Source organism: Hemibagrus wyckioides, linkage group LG21 (genome assembly GCF_019097595.1).
Source record: "Hemibagrus wyckioides isolate EC202008001 linkage group LG21, SWU_Hwy_1.0, whole genome shotgun sequence".
Lineage (NCBI taxonomy): Eukaryota > Metazoa > Chordata > Actinopteri > Siluriformes > Bagridae > Hemibagrus > Hemibagrus wyckioides.
This window is the reverse complement of record NC_080730.1, coordinates 1,432,831-1,456,340: the sequence shown is the minus strand read 5'-3', so window position 1 is coordinate 1,456,340 and position 23,510 is coordinate 1,432,831. Positions and strand designations below refer to the sequence as shown.

The window sequence follows — 23,510 nt, the reverse complement described above, 5'->3', positions numbered from 1 at the left end:
GTGTATCAGTGTGTGTGTGTGTGTGTGTGTAAGGAGTCTCCAGTGTCAGTGTTGTGTGTCAGTGTGTGTGTGTGTGTGTGTGTGTGTAAGGAGTCTCCAGTGTCAGTGTTGTGTGTCAGTGTGTGTGTGTGTGTGTGTGTGTGTGTAAGGAGTCTCCAGTGTCAGTGTTGTGTGTCAGTGTGTGTGTGTGTGTGTGTGTGTATCAGTCAGAGGTGAAGCTGTAAAGTTCTCCACATCTCCAGGACAGAGGAGTTTATACTGCATTACAGCTTTATCTTATAAACCTAAAGAGAGAGAATAAATGTCAGCTGCTGAGGGAAGGAGTGTTTACAGCTGCTATAGCGTGAGTGACAACAGGAAGTAACTTCAAATCAAATGGATAGAATTATGAAGTGTTCTCAAACTAATAAAACATTTTAATCATTGAACATTACTGTGGATAAAAAAAGGAATGAACCAAAAACAATCTGGAAAATAATCAGCTTCTGCTCGGTGTCAGAGTTTTTAATAACAGCTGGTTATGATGTTCAGACTGAAACGTGAGATAACACACGCGTACAAATGAACGTTTAGGATTTCTGCTATATTAACTATCTTTGATTTTTGTACACTGTGTATGTTATTGGTCAGAGAGTGTGTAGTTTTTTTAATAAACATATTCTATATAACAACATCCCCCTTTTTTAAAACGGTTTTAAAAGCAGGAGACAAGAATAAAGAATAAATCATGTGAATAGCCGAGATGGATAATGGATTGCTTTGTGCTTTAAACATAATAAATGTTCCTGCCTTGTTAGATAGAAGATGAATTAGCTCCAGGATGTGTGTGTAATTTCCTTAAGTGTTTTCTTATCAAAAGTGCTGCATGTTCAATAAATTCTCCTCGGAGGTATTATTTATTTATTTATTTATTTATTTATTTATTTATTTATTTATTAATGGAAAAGACATAATCCATCATGAAATCGCTGGACATAAAATATCATGGAAAAGTTAAAAACATTAAATATACAAGTGAATAATAATAATAATAATAATAATAATAATGATGGACACAAACAAACAAAACACAATGCATCATAAAACTTAATTTTTCGTTGAAGATTTTAATTGATCAGTTTATACGATTTTATTTAATTGACCGGTGCAGAATTATGGTTTTGCTCGCCTCTTCCTCCGTCCTCGTCCCCTTCTGTTCGTATTAGCGCTTTATTTATTCGCTCGGTGTTAATCACGGTCACCTCTGTCTTCATTACGCTACATCGTCTGACTCGATTAGCATCACAGAAACGCCGAGTCCTTCTCCATGATTACTGCACACTCATTACAATAAGGTCAAAGGTCCTGAGTGTTCGTTTCAGCTAATACAACAATTATATTCAATTACATTTACAGTATCACGCGGTTGTGTTATTATTCCCTGATATAATCACTGCAGTGTTTTACACACCCTCCTGGATTTGGCTCTGTTTTTTTTGCTATAGTTTTGCGAGGATCCTGCCAGTGAAGACTCTTACACATTATGACCACCTGTCTAATATTGTGTTGGTCCCCCTTTTGCTGCCGAATCAGCCCTGTGCTGCACTGTGTATTCTGACCCATTTCTACCAGAACCAGCATTAACTTCTTCAGCAATTTGAGCAACAGTAGCTCGTCTGTTGGATCGGATCACACGGGTCAGCCTTCTTTCCCCATGTGCATCAATGAGCCTTGACCGCCCATGACCCTGTCGCCGGTTCACCACTTTTGATAGATACTGACCACTGCAGACTGGACTCTGATCCAGTGGTCTAGCTATCACAATTTCATCAAACTCAAATCCTTACGCTTGTCCATTTTTCCTGCTTCTACCACATCAACTTTGAGGACAAAATGTTCACTTACTGCCTAACATATCCCACCCACCCATAATCAGTGTTATTCACTTCACCTGTCAGGGGTCATAATGTTATGGCTGTTCAGTGTATAAAGATGTTGTTATCTAGATCGGTGCTCTCGCCTTCCTCACATGTGAACTGAAAACAGGTTTTGATGTCGCATCTTGGCCTAAATTTTGATTTTACTTTCATTTCTTCAGTCACAAAATTGCTAAATCCTGGAGGATTGTTTTCATTGGCTGAAAGCAGAATGTTTATTCATCTATATTTATTTTATCATATACTTTCCCTACAGTAGTTGACCCTAATGTTAGCTAGTTTGTTAGCAATCACCCAGTTACACATCAAAGATGAAAATATCTTGAAATGACTTTTTTAGCCGTCTGACTGGTGAAAAAAAGTCAAATAATAGTCAGTTATCAGGACTAAAGTGGGGATTTTAAATACTCATGAATATTCACAATCAATCATTGACCTAATGTTAGCTAGCTTGATATCAAGCAGAAAGAGTATTACACGGTAAATGCTAATACAGCTTGCCTTCTTGTTTGTTTGCAAACTTTAATGTTTACCTGAATGACAACAGAGTGTAAATGTAGCCTGGAGCTAGCTGACTAGCATGTTTATTAGCAAGCAGATTAACATTTACAGTCAAGATAGGAAGATAACAGGACTTCTGGGAAGATTCAAATAATAACGTTAACATCCACACAGTCCTCTCTGTGCTAGCCATGGTGTAATGATTATAATTGTCATGCTAGCCAGCTGGCTAAATATGAGCTAAGCTGACAGGATTTTTGAAAGTCGTGTGTTTAAATCCTCGTGTAACTAGCCAGGTTTCTAACGTGTCGCTATGGTGATGCATGATTCTCTGTCATGTTTATAAATGTTTATAATCTTAATAATCATAATTATAATTAATTCCTAATCTTAGCTCATATTTAGCTAGCAATCTAGAGGGAAGATTATAAACATTTAGAAATATGTGCTAAAATACTGTTTTTTAATTTGTCTGATCCCTGTTTTCATTCTGAACTTTATTAATGTTTCAGATAAAAACTCTGACAGTATTTAAAACCTTGCAGCATTCATGCTAACATTCAGGTAGTCTCCTGTTTGCAGTATGCATGACTCCAGCAGCAGCTTCTGAGAATGCGGTGATTAGCATCAGATCATTAGGCCACTTAAACACCAAGCTACACTTCTGATGCTGCTGCATATTAAATCTTCATCTTACAACTTGGACTGATGATGATGATGATAACATGATAATGTTTTCACCTACTGTATGTTCAAAGTATTAGCCTATTTAGCACGAGTTAGCATGCAAGTTAACAGCATAAAAACAGAAAAATGTTTTAAATATTTATATAAATTGGTCAATTTAAACAATGTTGAGTTTTTAAAAAATGTCTAATATATTTTTCCCAACACTAACCCTAACCCTAATCTTTTTAAATATATTTATTACTGTTGTTGTTATTATTATTATTATTATTATTATTATTATTACTATTATTATTATTATTTGTTTGTTTATGTAAGTTCATTTGTAAGATATATTCATTTAAACGTAATATTTGGTGTATTTATTCATTTATTTATTTATTTTAAACAGAGTGTTTTAGACGCTGAGCTTGATTACAGAACCGGACACACCTGAGACTAACCGCAGGTGAGAACGATGATTAGGGGCGTGGCTAAAGTGCTACAGGAACTGATAAAAACAAGGAACAATGGCGACTCTCGTGAAGACACTGCAGGTAAAGATCAGCTCGCCACAAAAAAAAAAAAAAAAAAAAAAAAAAAAAAAAAAAAAAAAAAAAAAAAAAAGCTATATGAATAAAATATCTGTTTGTTCGTTCATTGATTGATTGATTCATTCATTCGTTTTCTCCTTCTCTCCCTTCCTTCCTTTCTCCATGTTTTTCAGTCTTAAAGTAATTTATAAATCATATTTTCCTGAGTCTGATTTAAAATAATTTTATAAAGAAGAATATTTTATTTTACAGACTTCACAATTATTGAGATGTGAAATAACCCTGGTGTTGGGGGGGAAAACGCCTGAATTTAATGGCAGAGTCGAGTTTTAAGAGTTAACTTTAAATACAATATTTTTTTAATATGGTCCTTAAGTCGTAGCAACCGAGTTTCTATCAAACACTGACCGGAAACAGATCGGTTTTCTTTAAAATATTCACGCCGTTTAGGTGAAAGTTTGAGTTTATTCTTTCAATATCCATAAATAAAATCGCTGCCATTTTATTCTTTTCCCCCACAACATGGCCGCAGTTTTTTGAATGTTTGTTTAATGGGATTTCACCTCCGTTCATCTCCTCGGCCAATCACTGCTCAGATCCACTCTTAAAAACAGTCTGGCCACGCCCACCAGTTTGTTAGTTACGTTCTTACTTCTTACTCTGCAGTTTTGTGACTCTGTTTTAGAGAGAAATTCTTAGCTAGGAGGTTTTTGACACTTATGAGAACATGTTTGCTTGATTTCTTTAAATTTCTTTAAATTTAAATTTATTTATTTTAAAAGCTCTATTTTAAAATTATTTATTTTATTTTGAAAGCTCTTCTGAGCCACATCCTCTAGGACAGAGGCAGTTTTTTATTTGTTGCTCAAATCAAACTCTTAGTGGTCACTGATATCAGCATTGAGCAGTTTGTGTCTCTATGGTGATCATCTACATTAAAACAGTGCAAAATTCCACATGAAACAATATCGTTTAGAAATGGATCAGTAAAATGCCTACAAATGTTCACTGGTGTATATCAGATGATGATAGCATTGTGATGGAGGATGGCTAACACCCAGAAACCATCCTGATCATGGAGTGAAGTCAGTTTTATGGTTTGTTTTGTTTAAAGATCTTTACATAAATAGAACACAAGGGCAGATTTATGTTAGCTTGCAAAATACAGAAATCTGATGATTGGTTTACATTCCAACCTTCCAATGTGCCTTCTATATTTGGACAAAAATATTATCCATGCGCCTCAGTGGAATCTCTATATATCGCAACCCTAATGTGAATATATTGCTATCATTTCAAGTAAATCTGCTCTGAGTTCAGATATAGCATGAGATCTGAGGACATCTTTCCATGGCCTCCTTCCACAAAATGATCTTTGAAGCTAGATGTCAGGACAAGGTTAGAAAATAAACCTCTTTCAGCTTCAGCAACATCCTCCTGTTCTTTTATTATATTATTGCTCTCTCTAGAAGTCGTTCCTTGATTACAATTGACTGACCAAAATGTTATCTGTCTTATATTAGGAGAAGAGCTGAATAATGTTTTCTCTTACCATCTTTAACACACTTCTTTGGCTTACTTACTTTCTTTATTGTCCTTTAAAGGCAATTCTTTATGTAGACAGCAGTACACATATATACATACATACAGCAGCAACACAACAGCCATTTATAAAAAGTCATTTAAAAAGATGATTGCAGCAGGAACAAAGGAATTCTTATATCTATTTGATTTGCACAAGGGGACTTGAAATTCGGTACAAAATGGTGGCATCAGAAAGGACTGACTGGCCCTTCTTAGTTACCTTATATTTGTAATTTGTGTAATAGTCCTTAAATCAGCCCCCACTGTCTTTGCTGCACATCTTAACTATACTGTTCAACTTCAACCCCTATTCCTTATTCCTGATTAAAATATCTTTCTGTAATCTGGATGGATGGATGGATGGATGGATAGGTCGATCTTAATTGTACAGGTACATAGCAATGAAATGTCCTTTAGCATCTACCAAAAGTGCAAACAGTAGAAATTGTGCTAATGAACAATTGCAGATAAATATATACATCAACAAATAAGTCTGTGTGTGCATAGAGAAGTATGTGCATGTTGTATTTACAGTATATAATGAGTAAAGAGTAGAGTAATTATATATTTGTGCAATATGTGTGCATTAGACAGAAGGTTTACGAGGTTCACCATGTCTTATATAAGAGGAGGAGAAAATGTTAAGACAGTAACACACAGATTTTCGTCTTCCTGAAGGTGTGTGTGTACAAGCAAAAAAACTGTAAAATGTGCAGAGCAGGTGGTCTTCAGGACTTCACAGCTTTCTAACTAATGTCATTTGTCCTGCTCATCCGTGATGTATGATCAGATCCTCAACCAAAAAAGCAGACAAAATCATCATGGGTGATGGTGGATACACACACACACACACACACACACACACACACACAGTCCCAGCTGGGAGTGGTAATGGCCTGCTACAGGCTGCAATCAATAGCACCACATTATACATTTGCATAATAAACGTATATTTCTGCATGTGACAGATTCCCGGGGTCGTCCAGGGGACACGCGTCTCACTGCGTCTCTCCTACACGCACTCCACATGATGAATGTCTTACGGCAGCTCCTCTGTTTATGCTCAGAATATCAATTTGCTCGCCGTCTCCCTTCTCTCTCTCTCTCTCTCTCTCTCTCTCTCCCTCTTTTCATTCAGTTTAGTTGAAAGTGGCTTTATTGCACAGATCAGGGTGATCATTTAGATTCATTTGACGTGCATGCAAATACACGTGGATAAAAAGGTATACATTAATATACACGCATTTAACATAAAGACACGGTTCTATATGTCTGTATTCACTTGAAGAGAAACCCCAGGATGAATAGTACTATAGGTTTTCTCTGGCTCTGGGCGTAAACATACATTTTATACGTTTTATAGACATGAACGTGAATAGCCTACGGCGTGCATCTGAATATTAATGAATTGAATAAAAGCACTTGAATTTAGAAATGAATTTAGATTAGCACACAATGCTGAAATTCACTCCGTTTAATTCAGTTCCTTCTGGTTTCATGGATGAAGCTCATTCTGTTTAATCATGTTTGTTTTTTTTAACTCTCTCCTGCATTTGCACTCCTAAATTAATTTTATTTTAATCATGTTTATTTCTCCCTCGTTTGTTTCCTTCTAAACCCTTCTGTTTTTCCTTTTTTTAAATTATTTATTCTGTTTATAAAAAAAAATGCAGAAAGATTAACATTTTTTCTTTCTGCAGCAGTAAATTTATTTTATCCCTTTAAAAAGCAGAGTTCTGTAAGAAGTCAGGATCGTTTATCTAATAAAGCAGCGTGTTAGCTGGTCATGTTAAGTTCACACCTTCATGACAATACCGGGTGAGATTACAAGCTCTGATCAGTTGACCTGATACTATAAAAGTCTGACCTTTGACCCGAACACGCATCATTGTAGACTCATTTCTCAATGTGATGGTGGTGCGACGTCTAGTTCAGTGGTGATGAAACACGGCCGTGTGTGTGTGTGTGAGAGAGAGGGAGAGAATCTGATCTGTGTTGGTCCCCCTTTTGTTGCCCTGACCCGTCCTGCACTGTGTATTCGGACTCCTTTCTATCAGAACCAGCATTAACTTCTTCAGCAGTTTGAGCAACAGTAGCTCGTCTGTTGGATCGGATCACACGGGCCAGCCTTCTCTCCCCACGTGCATCGATGAGCCTTGACCACCCATGACCCTGTCTCCGGTTCACCACTGTTCCTTCCATGGACCACTTTTGATAGATACTGACCACTGCAGACCGGGAACACCCCACAAGAGCTGCAGTTTTGGAGATGCTCTGATCCAGTGGTCTAGCCATCACAATTTGGCCCTTTTGGTCAAACTCACTCAAATCCTTACACTTGTCCATTTTTCCTGCTTCTATCATCAACTTTGAGGACAAAATGTTCACCTGCTGCCTAATATATCCCACCCACTAACAGGTGCCATGATGAGGAGATACTCAGTCTTATTCACTTCATCTGGTCAGTGGTCATAATGTTATGCCCAATTAGTGTATATTTAACTATCTAGTACCTAAACATATTTATTAGATTTAATTATAAAGCTCATTCTGTAATAAATTTCTGTACAAAAATATAAATAAAATATTGCATTAAATCCAGTATTTTACAGGTCAGTTCCGTTGCTTGTGGTGAAAATATTTACTTTTTATTCTGTAACTGCTGTGAGTGTATTGAACATCACATGAAACACACACCGTCATTAACTTTACTATACAACTAAAGCTAAAGACATTTATCAGATGTAGGCAGCCTAGTCTGAATAATTTACCAATTTAATAATATTGTTGGTGCAACACATTTAACCTGGGGTAAAGCTAGTCAGTGTTAAGTAATGTTAGCCTAGCTAGGTAGCTAATGTTTGCTAGCCAGCCTGAGTAGCTAAATTAGAGAAAACTGATTATTTTTCTGATTAATTTGCAAGGTGTAAGGTATTTTCCCTCTGACATTGTAAACGCAGTTACACATTTTATCTTCAATGATAATTAATGAATATTTTATTCAGTTTCCAGCCAAAACCAGTTTATAATACAAATATAAAGAAGTGTGTGAATTCAGCCTTGGTGCACGTGTGAGGCGAAGCTGAGGAAGTCGAGCATTTCTCCTAAATAGTCTTGATGTCTAGGACTGGGTTTAATGTAATAAAGGCTGTGTCAGGCTACTGATTTCTCTTCATTTGGAGTTTCTGTTGGATTTTGGATTAGTGCACATGTTGTTCCAGATGTTACGTCAAGGTCAAGTGTTGCAAATGTCATGTAAAATCCCCTAAATGATGACAACGCTGGAGCAACATGGATGATTTGAATTAAGTATCTGGTTATGTTACATCATTATACTGAATCTTCCTGGTGGAAACGTGAACTTCTCATCTGTCTGTGTTCTTTATAAAGTGGGCTTGTGTCATAGATATTTGCTCATGTGAATCTGTGTAACTCAGATAGCTTCCTGTGCCTTGTTTTCTCTTCTCTGACCAGCAGCTTTAATTAAATTTCTTTAATAATTGATGTTTTGCTGGAGCGAAGTGTCCCAGAGTCTGGATCCTCATTCCACCTGCATGGCCCAAACAGCTGATTTTCTAAACAGAAAGAAGTAAAAAAAGAGAGTGTGTGTGAGGTTGTTATATCAATTAGACCATCACAGATAACATCCTATCAGAAGCTGCAGTAATGTATTCGACAGGTTTAAAGGGTTAGACTGCAGCAAAATAATAGGCTTTTGTGAGAGATGCTACCTAAAGCTGAGCTATAAGTTGGTGTAAAAATGTAGGAATGTGTTTGAATGTTTTTTAACATTCTGATCATCTACAGTTTGTACATTTTTTAATCGTTATTTCTGTCTATTTAACATCTGCTTCATCTCTTAAGTCATTTTATAGACTGTTTTTTTCCTCACTTATAAATCCACTTCATCCACTTGAACTTTGAACCTGCCTCAATATTTTTTCCCAGTGGCGCAATTATTTATTTTCAGCTTTACAGCTCTTCCACTGGATTCATCGTGTCTATTAATGGTTTATATAAGAACTCAAATTTGTTTACGATGTTTTTAGGAGCTTTGGGTGATCCAGTATAAATAAACCTGAATCTCATTCACACATACTTCATCATAATCATCATTGTGATACAGTAAATATAACCATGATGACTTTTTTTTAATGATTTGTAACACATGATGGTGTTATATTTAGTATTTATCCTTATGTAGTGCAGAATTAACAAGAGAATGTAAATTTGTTAGAATTTAATATACACATATACAATATACAAAGTATACACTGATCAGCCATAACATTATGACCAGTGCCAGGTGAAGTGAATAAGACTGAGTATCTCCTCATCATGGCACCTGTTAGTGGGGGGGATATATTAGGCAGCAAGTCAACATTTTGTCCTCAAAGTTGATGTTAGAAGCAGGAAAAATGGACAAGTGTAAGGATTTGAGTGAGTTTGACCAAAAGGGCCAAATTGTGATGGCTAGACCACTGGATCAGAGCATCTCCAAAACTGCAGCTCTTGTGGGGTGTTCCCGGTCTGCAGTGGTCAGTATCTATCAAAAGTGGTCCAAGGATGGAACAGTGGTGAACCGGCGACAGGGTCATGGGCGGTCAAGGATCATCGATGCACGTGGAGAGCGATTAGAAGATTGACCCGTGTGATCCGATCCAACAGACGAGCTACTGTTGCTCAAACTGCTGAAGAAGTTAATGCTGGTTCTGATAGAAAGGGGTCAGAATACACAGTGCAGGACGGGTCAGGGTAGTAAAAGGGGGACCAACACAATATTCGGCAGGTGGTCATAATAATGTTACGGCTGATCGGTGTACAGGAAAGGGCTTAAATATAACAGATCTTGATTTCTGAATGAATAAACAAAAGAGCTTTAAAGATATTCCCTGCTGTTAAATTCACTAATGTGAAAAAATCGTTTGATATGAAATCGAGTGAATTTCACCATTAATACAAGCAGCTTTCTGTGGATCCAATGTGATGGATAATATGTTTACAATTTAAAATATTATTTAGTTCATCTTCATCATCATCATCATCATCATCATCATTATAATCGTTTTCTTTCACGTGATTTCTAAATATCGCCAATCGTTTTATCTAAAATAGAACAGGTTTTGAACTGATTGATAAACATGGCTTCATTATCATGTTCATTCTTTTTATTATGTACAATTTTTATTGAGAAATCGGAGGCTCGAGATGATTTAAAGGACGATCTCTAGCTGCTCTGGGCTGGAGTGAACTCTGAATGAACTCGTGATGATCCTCCGCTATAAATTAAGAGATAATTACACTTTTCCTCTCAGAGGGAGTTGGTGACTATTTATTTGTCAGTAATACAAACTTCTAATTTCCGAACTTCATTTCAGGATGCGCACAACATTTTTTAGACGTGTGTCTTGTGTTTGAGAGGAGTGTGTGTGCGCGTGCTTTAGTCTCTTCTTTTTGCATCCCGTTAAGTCATTACCGTCAGCGCGAGCTTCAGGCGTCAAAAATAAAAACAAAAAAACACAGACACACGTTTAAAAAAAATGCACTGATATTACACCTTAATGTTTATTCATCAACGTGGCACTAAATATCTTGGCATCAGCATGGAGTGGCCTGGAGCTGCATCCTGTCTGGAAATAAATGACTCAATGTTTGATTAATAACAGCCTTAATTCTCCTGTCATCATAAACAATAGAAAAAGACTAAAACTTTATTTTTATTTATTTAGGTTTTGACTATATTACACTTGGAAATAACAATCAAGATTATTTTTTTTGGCAAAAGTGAAATGTGAAGTAGATTATTTTATTTATTATATATTTCATTTTATAGCTTATCCTCCTTTATTTATTTATTTTACTTTCACACAAAACCGAGCTCACGTGAATTTTTTTTTCAGATTTTTAATTTATACTTCTATACTGCAGTAAATAAAGCTTTACGATTTTTTTTGTTTTTCCTTTTTACTTAAAAAAAAACAACAAAACAAAACAAAAAAACAAACAAACAAACATTATCAATAAACACCATCCAGCGCTTTCGGTTTCCCATTAAAATCCTTCAGGTTATTTTGGTTCATTAAATTTTGATCCAAAAATAAATAAAAAAAAACCTCAGAGCTTCAGGTAGTTTTGTGTAGGATTTCCAGTTCCCTTTTCGACGGATTTACAAGCAAAACTGACACAACATGTAAATGTTTACTTTTTATAAACCGTTTTAATAGTGTTTTAGTATTCTATTTAATACAAGTGGAACATCTGCGCATGCGCACATGCGAGATCGAGAACAACAATCCAAAGCTTCCCTTCTTTTCTTCAGTAGATGAAGTAGATGACCTCTGGTTCACCTTGAAACTGCAGTTAGAGGCGTTAAGAAAAAAAAAGAAAACGAGCCTTCTCTCTCTCTCTCTCTCTCTCTCTCTCTCTCTCTCGGGAAAGGATGTCTACCATGCAGTAGGTAATGCTTATACACTTACACGAGTTCCTGCCCGACACCCTGAATATAGCGAGTTGTAGTTTTTAATTGTTTTTTGGTCCTGAGTTAAGGGACATCTTAAACATCATGTTAAAATATAAAATATCATGTTTTAACATCTAAAATACACTCTACATTTGGAATAGAATTTAAGTGGAAATATGATGAAATGGGGAATTTGTTGAAATATAATAGTATAGCAGAACCCTTTCTGTAAAATCCCGCCTGTATTTTTTCTATCAGGAATCCTGATTAAGTCTAAAGCTTACGTTCTTAATGACCACAAGATATATTTTATTTTATTTTTGTATTCTTTCTTTTGTCACAAGGAAATTTAAATCGAGCAGACTCATGTCGGACAACGTCTTAAAATATTTTCCTGTCTAACAAAATATATATTTTATTATAAAATAAAACTAATTGTAAATTTCTTTTGTTTCTTTACTTATAGAAATAAGATAACTAACATGTTTTTGTACCTTTTTACCATTAAAAAATAGTTTAAGGGACAGAAGTGGACCAAAGGTTTATTCCCAGTGGACAGTTTGTTGCTTGTATTTCTGAGTATTTTTGAGGTTGTTCCGAAATATGGGAATATTCACCAATAGATTTAGATTTAGTTGCGTTTGACTTCATAGTTCATATCCGTGACACACACACACACACACACAAGAGCCTGTGCATTGGGGAACGCCTCTGAAAAGGTCATCACCCATTAGCTAAAGACACTTGGCCTCCAGCTGAACCCCCGCGCTGCTCCTCATCTGCCTGAAGAATTCCGTGTGTGAGTTTACATGAAGCGCAGAGCGACCCGAAACAGCTGCTCGTCTTCTTTTAAGCTCCAAGCGCACTAGAGTTTGTTAAACAACTTTAATCAGGAATCATTCAGGAGATATAAACACACACACACACACACTGCACTAATAACGCCACAAATACGTGATAAGTGATAAATACTCAGCATTGCGCTTGCTTTGATTTATTTGTTCTTGTTGAGAAATTGCCGTAAAACTAAAAAAAAAACAGGGAAGAAACTATTATAAAATGCATTTTGGTCACATTTTGATGCATTGACAACTTTATTGGCCAACAGTCACTTACAACACAAATTAACACCATGTCCACTTCACATTAAGTTAAAAATCACCATCTAATATTCATCGGGCATCACAAACAAACACGAAAAAATAAAATGGCCTAAGTTATTGTTTTTCCAATCTTCTGCAAGTGGCCCATATTATAGCAAGCTAAAATCTTTAGACTCATTACATTTAAGAAAACAAACAACAACAACAACATAAATAACAGATGAATTAATTGTGTAAATAAATAATGTGCAAGTTGGCAAATAGACGGCGGACAGATTGTGTCCTGTTCAAGTATTAACATAAAAATAATACGAAATAAATACTTACGATTGAATGCGTTTTAATTGTAAATACAAATAATAAGCTAAAAATAAATAAACATTTGATTCTGTTTAAAATAAGGCGATGAAATTTTGTTACTGGTGTCCATGAAATGTCTCTCTTTTTTTAGTTTAAGTTTTTGTGATGTCCTGGTCTCGCGCTGCACTGTTTGAGGACGAAGAAGAAGAAGAAGAGGAGGATGAAGGTCGGACTTTGGTGTTGGGTAACCTGTGATCTTTCTTCCATTTCATCCTGCGGTTCTGAAACCAGATCTTGATCTGCCTCTCATTCAGACACAGCGTGTTGGCAATCTCGATTCTTCTCCTTCTGGTTAAATATCTGCTGTAGTGAAACTCCTTCTCCAGCTCCAGGATCTGCTGGCGAGTGTAAGCGGTGCGGGAACGCTTGGGCTCGGAACCGTACGAGTTCGCTGAAAGAAAACAGACAAAATAGTTTAAAACGGACTGGACATCAGTAACTCCACACACCCGAACACATGCGTTATTTATAACCTAAATAATGTCGACGATGCTTATCTTTAATCCTTGTGTAATGTTTGTAATGGATACTGCTCACGGGTCAGATTGACTTTGGACAGCTGTGACAGGAGATATTTGAAATGAACACACGTCCGTGGTTCTGAGAGAAGGAACAGTAGATATACAAAAACACTTCTCATACCTGGAGGGAGATCCTCCTACCAGTAGGTGTGAATGGAACATGCGACATGGAGGTGATATGATAAAAAAAAAACATAAACAGTTATCATCACCGGTCAAAATGACCAGAGCACTGAGCAGAGTTTAGCAGATTCAACAGAAAGTATATTTGTCCTTTTTTATGTAATCCACACACACTGGCCGAAAATGGTTTCAAAGAAAAATGACTTATCATTTTAACTCGAACAGAACACACAAGACTGAAAGTACTTATTGACTTCTGAATTAGTTTATGCGTTTGATGACCAACTGGACTTACACGAGTTTATTTAAACCTAGAATATCTTTAAAAAGCCTCTCTAAAAGAATGCAGGACGTAAGTGTTGTGCTCTTCAGTAATCTTCCTACAAATAAAGTGCACTTCATTCGCCTTGGATGAGCCTGCGACCTCACTTCACACTGACCCTGTTTTATTGACCAGTCTCTTACAACAAAAGGACACTAAAACTGACATTTTCTACAAGTTAGGACTCACAGTGTAATACACACTCTACAGACCTACCTCTAATTTAATTTAAACGACGAATTACCTTTTTCCCCCCTTTTTAGCAATATAGAGTCTCATTTCCATTTGAATAAAATTGACTCCATCGCACCGAATAGCGATCTAATGATTAATACCGTAAAGCAGAAAGCTCGTGTAGTCCAGCAGAATTGTTCTAACCTCCACATTCATATCTCTGATCATGCTAATTCATTCTGAATCGGTTTTATTTGCATTAGCAGAAGATGAACTCTGGTCTTTGTCTATTTAAGCTATACAAATAATGAACGATCTAAATTATTAATCACTGGGAATTTTTTTGAGGATCTCTTCAAATTCATTCCCTCCTCCGACACACACACACACACACACACACACACACACACGAGTGAAAAAAGCTGTCCGGTCTATTGGCCCTGCTGTAAAATTTATGGCGGGTGTAATAGCCGACGCTCGGTAGTAAATCCGCCTGGTGTGTGTGTCGCTTCAAAGGATTTCTCTCTTAATACCGTCAAACATCACATAGCCGGCGTGACTGGTGGGCTTTAATGGCAAACATAAAGGGAAAGTAAAAGAAGGAAGGGAACATAAACAGAGAGAGAGAGGGAGATGGAGGAACGAGAAGAATGAGAGTTGTTGCTTATACGTGCTCCTTTTATTATTTTCCCTCCTGTACTGGACTGGACATTTTAGCGTTTTCCTGATCTCATGATTTCACCAGATAATTTACAACTTGAAGTGGATGTGTTAGGTCAGGAAAACACTAACATGTGCAGTAAAATGGACTAGACGGACGTGTCCTAAACAATGACCGATTCCAAAACAGTGCAATAAATAAATCAATGACTTAAACCAAAAAATCAGCTCGAGGTGGTCCTGGCTTTATGCGTTCGCCTACCTGCACCGGAGTGGATTTTCCTCATCCAGGGATACACCACAGGCTCTTTGCTGTCGGAGGGCAGTTCAGGGGCAGTTGTCTGGGTGGCAGGGGCAGCAGTCGGAGGTGTGTATGCTTTTGCCCCATGTAAATGCCCCCCGTGCTCGGGAATGCTTTCACATTCATATTTGCCCTCCTGGTAGGTGACACTTTGAGGATATAACAACTCCTGCTGGTAGTCGGTGTCCCGGGCGCGTCTGTAACATTCAGCACTGATGTAGTCATTTTGCGAATATTCTTCGCACGGAGGAAATTTAGGATCGATGTAGTTCGAGTTCATCAAATACGAGCTCATGATCATTAATTTAGGGAGGGGGAAGAAATAAATTTTCCTTCTTTGTGTCGTTTTACTGCTCTATAAAAGCCCACCCCTCCCAGCACTGAAGCGGAGCCTGCAAAGTTTCTTTGATCACGAGACTCGGCTCGGGCCAATAGCAGGCACTGGGGTCAAAATACCCGGATGAGGAAGCCAAGCTTTTTCTTGGCAACGTACAAACCCACTCATGTGTTATGCAAACAAAAAAATAATTAAATCAATCATCACCGTGCTGCTTTATTTGTGTAAGAGATACTGTGATGAGATGAGATGTGTAGAGATGGACCGCAGGCGGAATTCTATTGTAAATATTTCTAGTTGCACTTGAAAGGAGGTTCAATTACAAGAATTACAACCTAGAAAACATTTGTCAGTTTATTTTCAAATTTTCTATTTTAAAAACATGCTAAATCCTAAAGAAATTCATTATCGGTCTCCCTTTAGCCTGATTAATTTTAGTATGGATCAGTGAAGTATCGTACTATTTACCGAAATATCGAAAAGATCCTGCAGATAAATATCGTAGGTGTTTTGGGGAAAAGTTGCGGTTTGGGTTATTAAGATTAAAATAAATAAATTCCTTAGACTCATCTGGGATTACCAGCACTCTTTAAATCATTGCTGCTGCTGATAATAATAATAATAATAATAATAATAATAATAATAATAATAATAATAATAATAATAAAGTAATCTGGAACGTTATTGAAACTATAAACACCCCCCCCCCCCAATTCCTTAATCATGTCCAAAACGGGATAAATATCATTTATCTATAGTCTAACATCCCTGGTCTAACACACACACACACACACACTGTATGTTTCAGTACGGATTAAATCTAAACCCAGTGTACTGTATGGACTCAGGGGTCAGAAATCGCCCATGTAGTCCCGTAGATGCGAATTTGCGATTGTCCGAGTGTCACACAAATTCGGTTCTACAGGGTGCATATAGACGACTTAAAAACAAATCGCAGCAAATGACAGCGCAAAAGATTCAGAGGTGTGTCACGCGCGCACACACACTTATCTTACTATCTTTGTGAGGACCTCGCACTGACATAATTATTCCTTCAGCTACTTAATGCCATGCTACATTAACACGAACACTTCATTAACTCTGACCTCAGTAACCAAAACAATAAAGAAAGCAGTGTTCGGACGCTGCCATTCTCTCTCTTCCCTTTCTCTGGAAACAACAATCTGAACAATCAGCATGATAATAATCATAATAATAATCATAATAATAATAATGCACCAGAATGTAATTCACCAAAAAACAGAGGCTCATTATTGCTAAAAAAAAAAAATCTCAGATCAAATCCAGCTGCTTTCATACTACATGTTTCCATAAATCTTCAATGCCCACCCCATCCCCCATTTACCCCCTCACCCTCTCCCTCTCTCTAGCTGAGGACATATTTTAATATTAGACAGGGTGACCGACGTTTCACCCCGCCATCAGATCTGTTTCAATAGTTCACTGCCAAGGAGTTATTGATGAGACACCGTCAATGAAATTTGTCCCGATACAAAACGCCATTTGTCCTCCCTTCATCCTCGCGCCCTGAATGTGGCCTTAATATGCCTCATGTTCCTGATGCTTTCTGAAAGATGCTTGTCTGGGTTTTGTTTTAAACTACATTTTAATGCGGATTTTCTGTCACTAATAGCTCGCAGGTATCATTCAGATTTAGGAGTTCAGCTAAATGACATGTATAATAGATGTGTTAGAGATAGCGTTCGTTAAAGTTAATCCTCATCTCCAATCCCCAGCAGCCAATAAATAAACACACCATGTTGCTGTGGATCGTTTTATGGAAACTAATATCCTGTGCGATGAGCTGCTTGTTAATAATAATAATAATAATAATAATAATAATAATAATAATAATAATAATAATAATAATAATGTTATTAATTAGTGGTAGTATGTAATGAGTTTTAATGTGTGTTATGTAAGTGTGTGTGTGTGTGTTTTAGAGAGAGAGCGAGAGAGAGAGAGAATTAATACGTTGTTTTGTTTTTAGCATTAAGACCTCGTGCCTGTGGGCCAGCTTTACATTCTATTTCCGCTTGATGCCTTCCTTCCTTTGTTAATTACCATTTGGAAATTAACGCCATGATTATGCAATTCAGAAAAATAAAAAAAGAATAGACGTTCAGGGCTGAGAGTCGCATTTTATATTTTAAATGCCTGAGCATTTTTGTCTAGCATGTAAAGCCTATTAACACACAGCACATGACCTGCGAGGTAAAAATTCAGGACGTACTGAAAAATAAAATATATACGGTAAATTAATCACAACTGTATTTCAATGCCAAATAAATGAACAAACTCGGAGATTACAAGAGTAAAATATTTTTATTCACCAGTTTTAAGCGTTAATATCCTACTCAAGAGGATTTTATTGTTTGTTAATTAGCTCAAGTTTTCTGCTGATATAATAATGACTTTGCATACAAAATACTTGTCACGTACAGAATCCACTTAAGTGAGAGAGAGCGAGAGAGAGAGAGAGAGACTTGTTAGCCCAAGCTAATAAGACAGCGAATATCATCTCTCTTTTTAATGAACATAAATTAACCCAAAGTTAAACGCCTTGTCCATTTGCACTGAATTCATTGGTCGACAAAGTGGATTTGAATCTCCTGACGCTGTAAAATAACATCAGAAAAACAAAAACAAAGAAACTGGAAGCTTAATAGGATTACCCACAGCATTTAAACAGCCTAATTGAAACACATTAGCTCGGGGAACACCACGAGCATTTGCTCAGGAAACATTAAATGAACATTTTCTGAAGAAAACATTGAATTAGAGTATTAATGAACCCCCCCAGGGTGGTGGAGGGGCACGTGACTATTTCATTACGAGTTCGGTTATTAACTTACAGCACGATTTTCGAGTCAAAAATATCATCCAGCGGGGACCCTCTGTGGTCCTCTGTCCACTCGCATGGGCTTAACTCGAAGCCTATTTTGTCACTTCTGCCTATAAACCATAAAACTTATTCTAATGGCGTCACGTGCTGCCCGCGGGCCACTCACACACACTCCCTATAGGCCTCCATCAGGCTGCAAAAGTTTAAAAAAGTGGATAAAAACAAGCATCGGCACGGGTTCTAGCTGTGGTCAATGCTAAATATTTATTTGTTTATTTATTATTAGTAATTAGTTTGTTTGTGTTTTGTTATTATGGCCATTAAGCAACGCTGCAGTGGTGAGTAACTTGCTTAATTTATAGGGCATTTCTTTAAAATAGACGTGTTGGTGTGGAGTGCACATGTGTGTGTAGTAAAAAAAACATTTATTTATTTCTGTTTATTTATTTATTTATTTGCAATATTGCAATATCCTCTGGATTTTTACATTTAAATCGCTGCTCTTAATCCTCACAAATGTAAGTATAATGTGATGAAAAATATTTATTATATATATATATATATATATATATATATATATATATATATATATATATATATATCAATTCATTTAACACCGAACTTATGAATAGTAACTTAAATATTTTCCTTATTTTCCAAGATTTCATTTGATTTATATTATATACGTTACCGTAGAGTTTAATATGCCCTTACTAAAATTGTTATTATTAAAAATAATAATAATAATGATTTTGTATTCTTATTAATAAAAGGCTAACACGTTACACAACTCTGGAATGGACATCAGAGTCAGAACAGCAAACAGTCCGAATAAAACCTGTTCTCATTTCCCATCTGTTTCAATAGACAGGATACAACTGTCGTCGTTTTAGAGCCATAAAGTTTTATTAGGTGTCAGGACCATAAAACGTTTTACAGGCATCTGTCTGTACTGTAAATAATTACAGAGGAACTGAAGGACAGGAGGAAAGGACCGAGAGGAACAGACTCAGGTTAGCTTTTTAAACTCTAATGCTTTAAAATATATTCCAATATCATTTTCTCCTGATACCTTGTATCTGTGCTAAAACACAAAGTTATAAGATGTTATTCCCTGTTTTGTGATCAGTGATGGAGCACATAGCTGAAATTCCTTCGGCTGACATTCTGAAAATATCCCTGAGACACTGCGGATGTTGTTATTTGGACAAGTGACGAGCGGAAACGACTACGTGTCTGTTTAGCTGATCATCAAATTAACACACACACACACACACACACACACCGACTCGCACAAGTGGCAGCTTTAAGATCTTTTATTCAATACAGGATTGCAGTTATTGCATTGAATCCATTATTTGCACAGCTAAGAACTATCTGGCCTGTGTGCATTTGCTTTGTTAATGACTTAAAATAAATACTGAAGTTTGTAAAGAAAAAAAAAGAAGAAGGTCCCTGATCCAAGTAGGGTTAGGGTTGAAAGTGAATCAAAGAATAAAACATCAGCAAATATTAAGTAATAAGCAAAACTTTAAAATAGTCCTCACGTGCAGTGAATTCGGGGTAGACATAATGTCTCATAGTAGTTCTGAAGCGTTAGGATCTCATAAATTGCACACAAAAAATACATCTTTGAGCGTTTATTATTTATATTATTATATCTCAATATTAGGCCTATATTTATATTTAACTCCAAGCATCAGCGATGCATTCTTGCATTCATACCAGTTACAGTGTAAAAAAAATGACACTCTTAGTTTAATATCAGTAGTAGGCTCGTGCTCATAATTTGTTATTCGATATATATTGAGGACATCATCACGGTCTCGTGACCCTCTTGAGCTTTATTTATTATTTTGGAGGGGGCTTCCTCAGTAGGTGGCCATTTTGTGCAGCGTCCCAAAAAACCACAGTAGTCTACACTGCTGTAAGGCCTGCTATATAAAGCCTCCATGTTATGACATGACGGCGCAGTGCATGTGCACTTCTTACTGTACACCATCGGATTTCAATTAAAGTAAAACATGGCGGTTTTGCATCTTCCAAAGTCGAGAGGATTAAAAAAAAGAAAACAAACCAAAAAAAAAAGCCTACAGTATCCACTCAGAAGATGAACACTAAACGGTATCTTACCTTGTCTCTGCAATTCTGTCTCATATCGTTTGTATTTTTCACCCGGAAATGTGGATATTGTTTGTTTACAAACGGTTTAAGATCCATAAATGGGCCGTGATATGGTTTCAGAGTAAAGTGTACATTATATCCACATGTAGATTAAATATATATAAGCTAATAAAGTTACAGCATCTGTGCCATTGAGGCTGGCAGACCAGCAACAAGAAATGATTCTATCATGATTTTAACATTAAATGCCGGGTGATTATCGAGATCAGAAACTGAAATATAGCAACAAACACTTTAATAATAAGACACGATTAGATCTAAGACTTGTTTAGTTTTGTGTCTTTGCGTCTTTCTTCCATTTCATTCTGCGGTTCTGAAACCAGATTTTGATCTGCCTCTCATTCAGACACAGCGTGTTCGCGATCTCGAGTCTCCTTCGTCTGGATAAATATCTGTTGTAGTGAAACTCTTTCTCCAGCTCCAGTGTTTGGAATCGGGTGTAACTGGTCCTCGGTCGTTTCCCAGCTGATTCTGAAGTTTCACCAAAAAGAGAGAGAAAGGGAGATAGAATAAACACACAAAAGTCTACTTTTAAAACTGGGCTACTGATAAAGGGCCACATGCAGCATTAGTGGTGTGTTGCACTGCTGCCTTAGTACTGCTTTACTAAAGTTAATTGAATTGACATACAAACCTAAATTGTTGAACATTTGGGCGATTAAATTTCATCACACAGAGCTAAATTAACACCAGCAGCATTAACACTTTACTCAGTTTAACACTATAGAGTTAACTCTAGCGACTCTGTGGTAGAAGGAAAAATAACGATCAGAAAAATTGAGTTTATTATCAATAGCAGTAAAATAATAATGTTTTTTGAAACACGGGAACATGGACATTGACATGAACTCAGTTTTGGTCACTTTTCCTGACAGCTACTGTAGCTTTAATAACAACATGGGATTTTTAATGTTTATTCATCTTAAAAGGTGCTTCCTTTTTCTAACTCTTCAATACAATTAATCAGCACGCGTTCTAACTCAGATATTCCTAACAATTCTATTGATAGCAGTTTATAGCACATTTGGAGTCTCTTGTTTTTTTTTTAATTATTTATTTCTCCTATTTATTTAACTGATTCAGAGTTTTAGCTCGGTTTGGTGGTTTGTTGTTTCCCTTATCCAATTAGGCCACCATAAATTTGGTCGCGGATGGTCTCTTGGTCGCGAGCGGACAGTTTTACGAGCAATTGAAGCCTTTTGTCATAAAAATTTACGACCGTCGGTTTTATTATTTCCGAATGAGGTCTATAAAACTCGGGGAAAAAATAACAATGAAAGAGCGAGGGGGAGGAAACGTAGAAGAAAACACACGGAGGAGCGAAAGTGAGGACAGGAGAAAACTTTTTTTTTTTTTTTACCGTGGTTCACGTGCAGTTTAGTCATCCACGGGTAGATTTGCGGTCGAGTGTGCGCGAGCTGCGCAGCTTTCACTTTCTTTTCCGCGCCGCTCTTTGCTTTCTTATCGACCTCGAATGTACCGTCGTGTCTCCCGTCGTCCGCGTCTCCGCTTTGCGCATCGTAAGACGGTTCCGAGGCGCGGTCATAGTCGTGGTGGTGGTGTTGGTGTTGGTCAGCAGGTGGACCGGAGCTCATCTCCCGCACGCGGCGACGGCGGCGGTGGCAGTAACGGGGGCAGGGCGCGCGCGTTCGCGTGGACTTCGTGGGCGCGGTTGTTTTTGGTTTTTGCGAAGGCGGACTCTTCGTGACTCGATTTCTTCAGTCGGAAACGTAAGATGTCATCTCGCAAAGCGTTAAAAAACTTTCCTGGGAGTTTATATTTAGTTGTTTATTTATTTGTTACATTTCTTGCTGTAAATGCCTTTGATTTGTGTCTTGCTTGAACTGTATATGATTAATCCAGAATTTATAGCTGAAAGTTTTTTTCCTTCTTCATTTGCTATTGGCCAAATATAGATCGTTTCAAGTGGATCACGTGCTCGTTTCGTCCAGTCATACATTTGGTTAGATCGTGTCATGGCTTTTATTAATGGAGATGTAAAAACATGATAAGTTGCGCAACAGTGACACACGAAAGAAGGACCAATAGCGTCATCTGGTGATTAAGACTGTACAGGACAGGGGATTTCACTCAAATTTACTTCTTTATAAAGCAGAATCTTTTAATCTATTATTTCACCCCAACCAGTAGAAAAAAACAGAGAAGTCCGAGTGACGTCATAATTACATTTTAAAGCGACAGTAATCCATGAAGTTTTCTCTTTTCAAGTGACTGTGTGTAGGATAAAAAGCGTGAAAAAGTTTAAAATGTTAAACATTAAATTACTCGTCAAATTAAGAACATCACTGTCTTGGACAACAACAATACTACTACTACTACTATTAGTAATAATAATAATGTAACTGTTTAAGGTTAAACCTGATTAATTGCACCATGGGCATTGTTAAATGTCAGGATTTTTTACATTTCCATTTTTACCTTAGGTTTTTAAATCGCCGCACAGGTTTGACATTTCATTGTTGTAAAGTTTGCTTTTTACCATGAACACCCATTCACTCAATATTTATCTTTATCTTTTGCGTTTTCGCGTGCAAATCTACCACAGGACCAAAGATAGCTTTAATGAAATTTTAGACTTTATGCAATCTGCTACACACACTACACTCTTCACTACACACTTTTCACTCTTCTATTGTGTTTTATTGTTATAAACGCCATTTAATGAACTGAGGATTCAAAAGTTACTGAAATTAATCTAATAAAAAAATACTACACTAAACTGAGTTTTCCGAAGAGCAGAGAATATTGTCGTTAAACAGTAGCGCGAGCGTCACATTTTATTCTCTCAACCTGTTTAGAGCTGAAATTTAAGATCCGTTCGAGAAAATGTGCTCTGGTCAATTACTTTTATATTTCT

General features: G+C 36.8%; 2 protein-coding genes across 2 annotated transcripts; both read right to left on the bottom strand.

Moving 5' to 3' along the window:
* Window positions 1–12,650: 12,650 nt before the first annotated feature.
* On the bottom strand, window positions 12,651–16,871 carry LOC131342460 (homeobox protein Hox-C4-like). Its single transcript, XM_058373392.1, has 2 exons — window positions 15,207–16,871; window positions 12,651–13,535 (listed from the first exon to the last, which is right to left on the bottom strand). The coding sequence occupies exons 1-2, from the start codon at window positions 15,544–15,546 to the stop codon at window positions 13,237–13,239; spliced, it is 639 nt and encodes a 212-aa protein (XP_058229375.1). The 5' UTR covers window positions 15,547–16,871; the 3' UTR covers window positions 12,651–13,236.
* A 2,875-nt stretch (window positions 16,872–19,746) lies between these two features.
* On the bottom strand, window positions 19,747–22,467 carry LOC131342461 (homeobox protein Hox-C5-like). The gene is made up of 2 exons (XM_058373393.1): window positions 21,993–22,467; window positions 19,747–21,103 (listed from the first exon to the last, which is right to left on the bottom strand). The coding sequence occupies exons 1-2, from the start codon at window positions 22,225–22,227 to the stop codon at window positions 20,901–20,903; spliced, it is 438 nt and encodes a 145-aa protein (XP_058229376.1). The 5' UTR covers window positions 22,228–22,467; the 3' UTR covers window positions 19,747–20,900.
* Window positions 22,468–23,510: the final 1,043 nt, after the last annotated feature.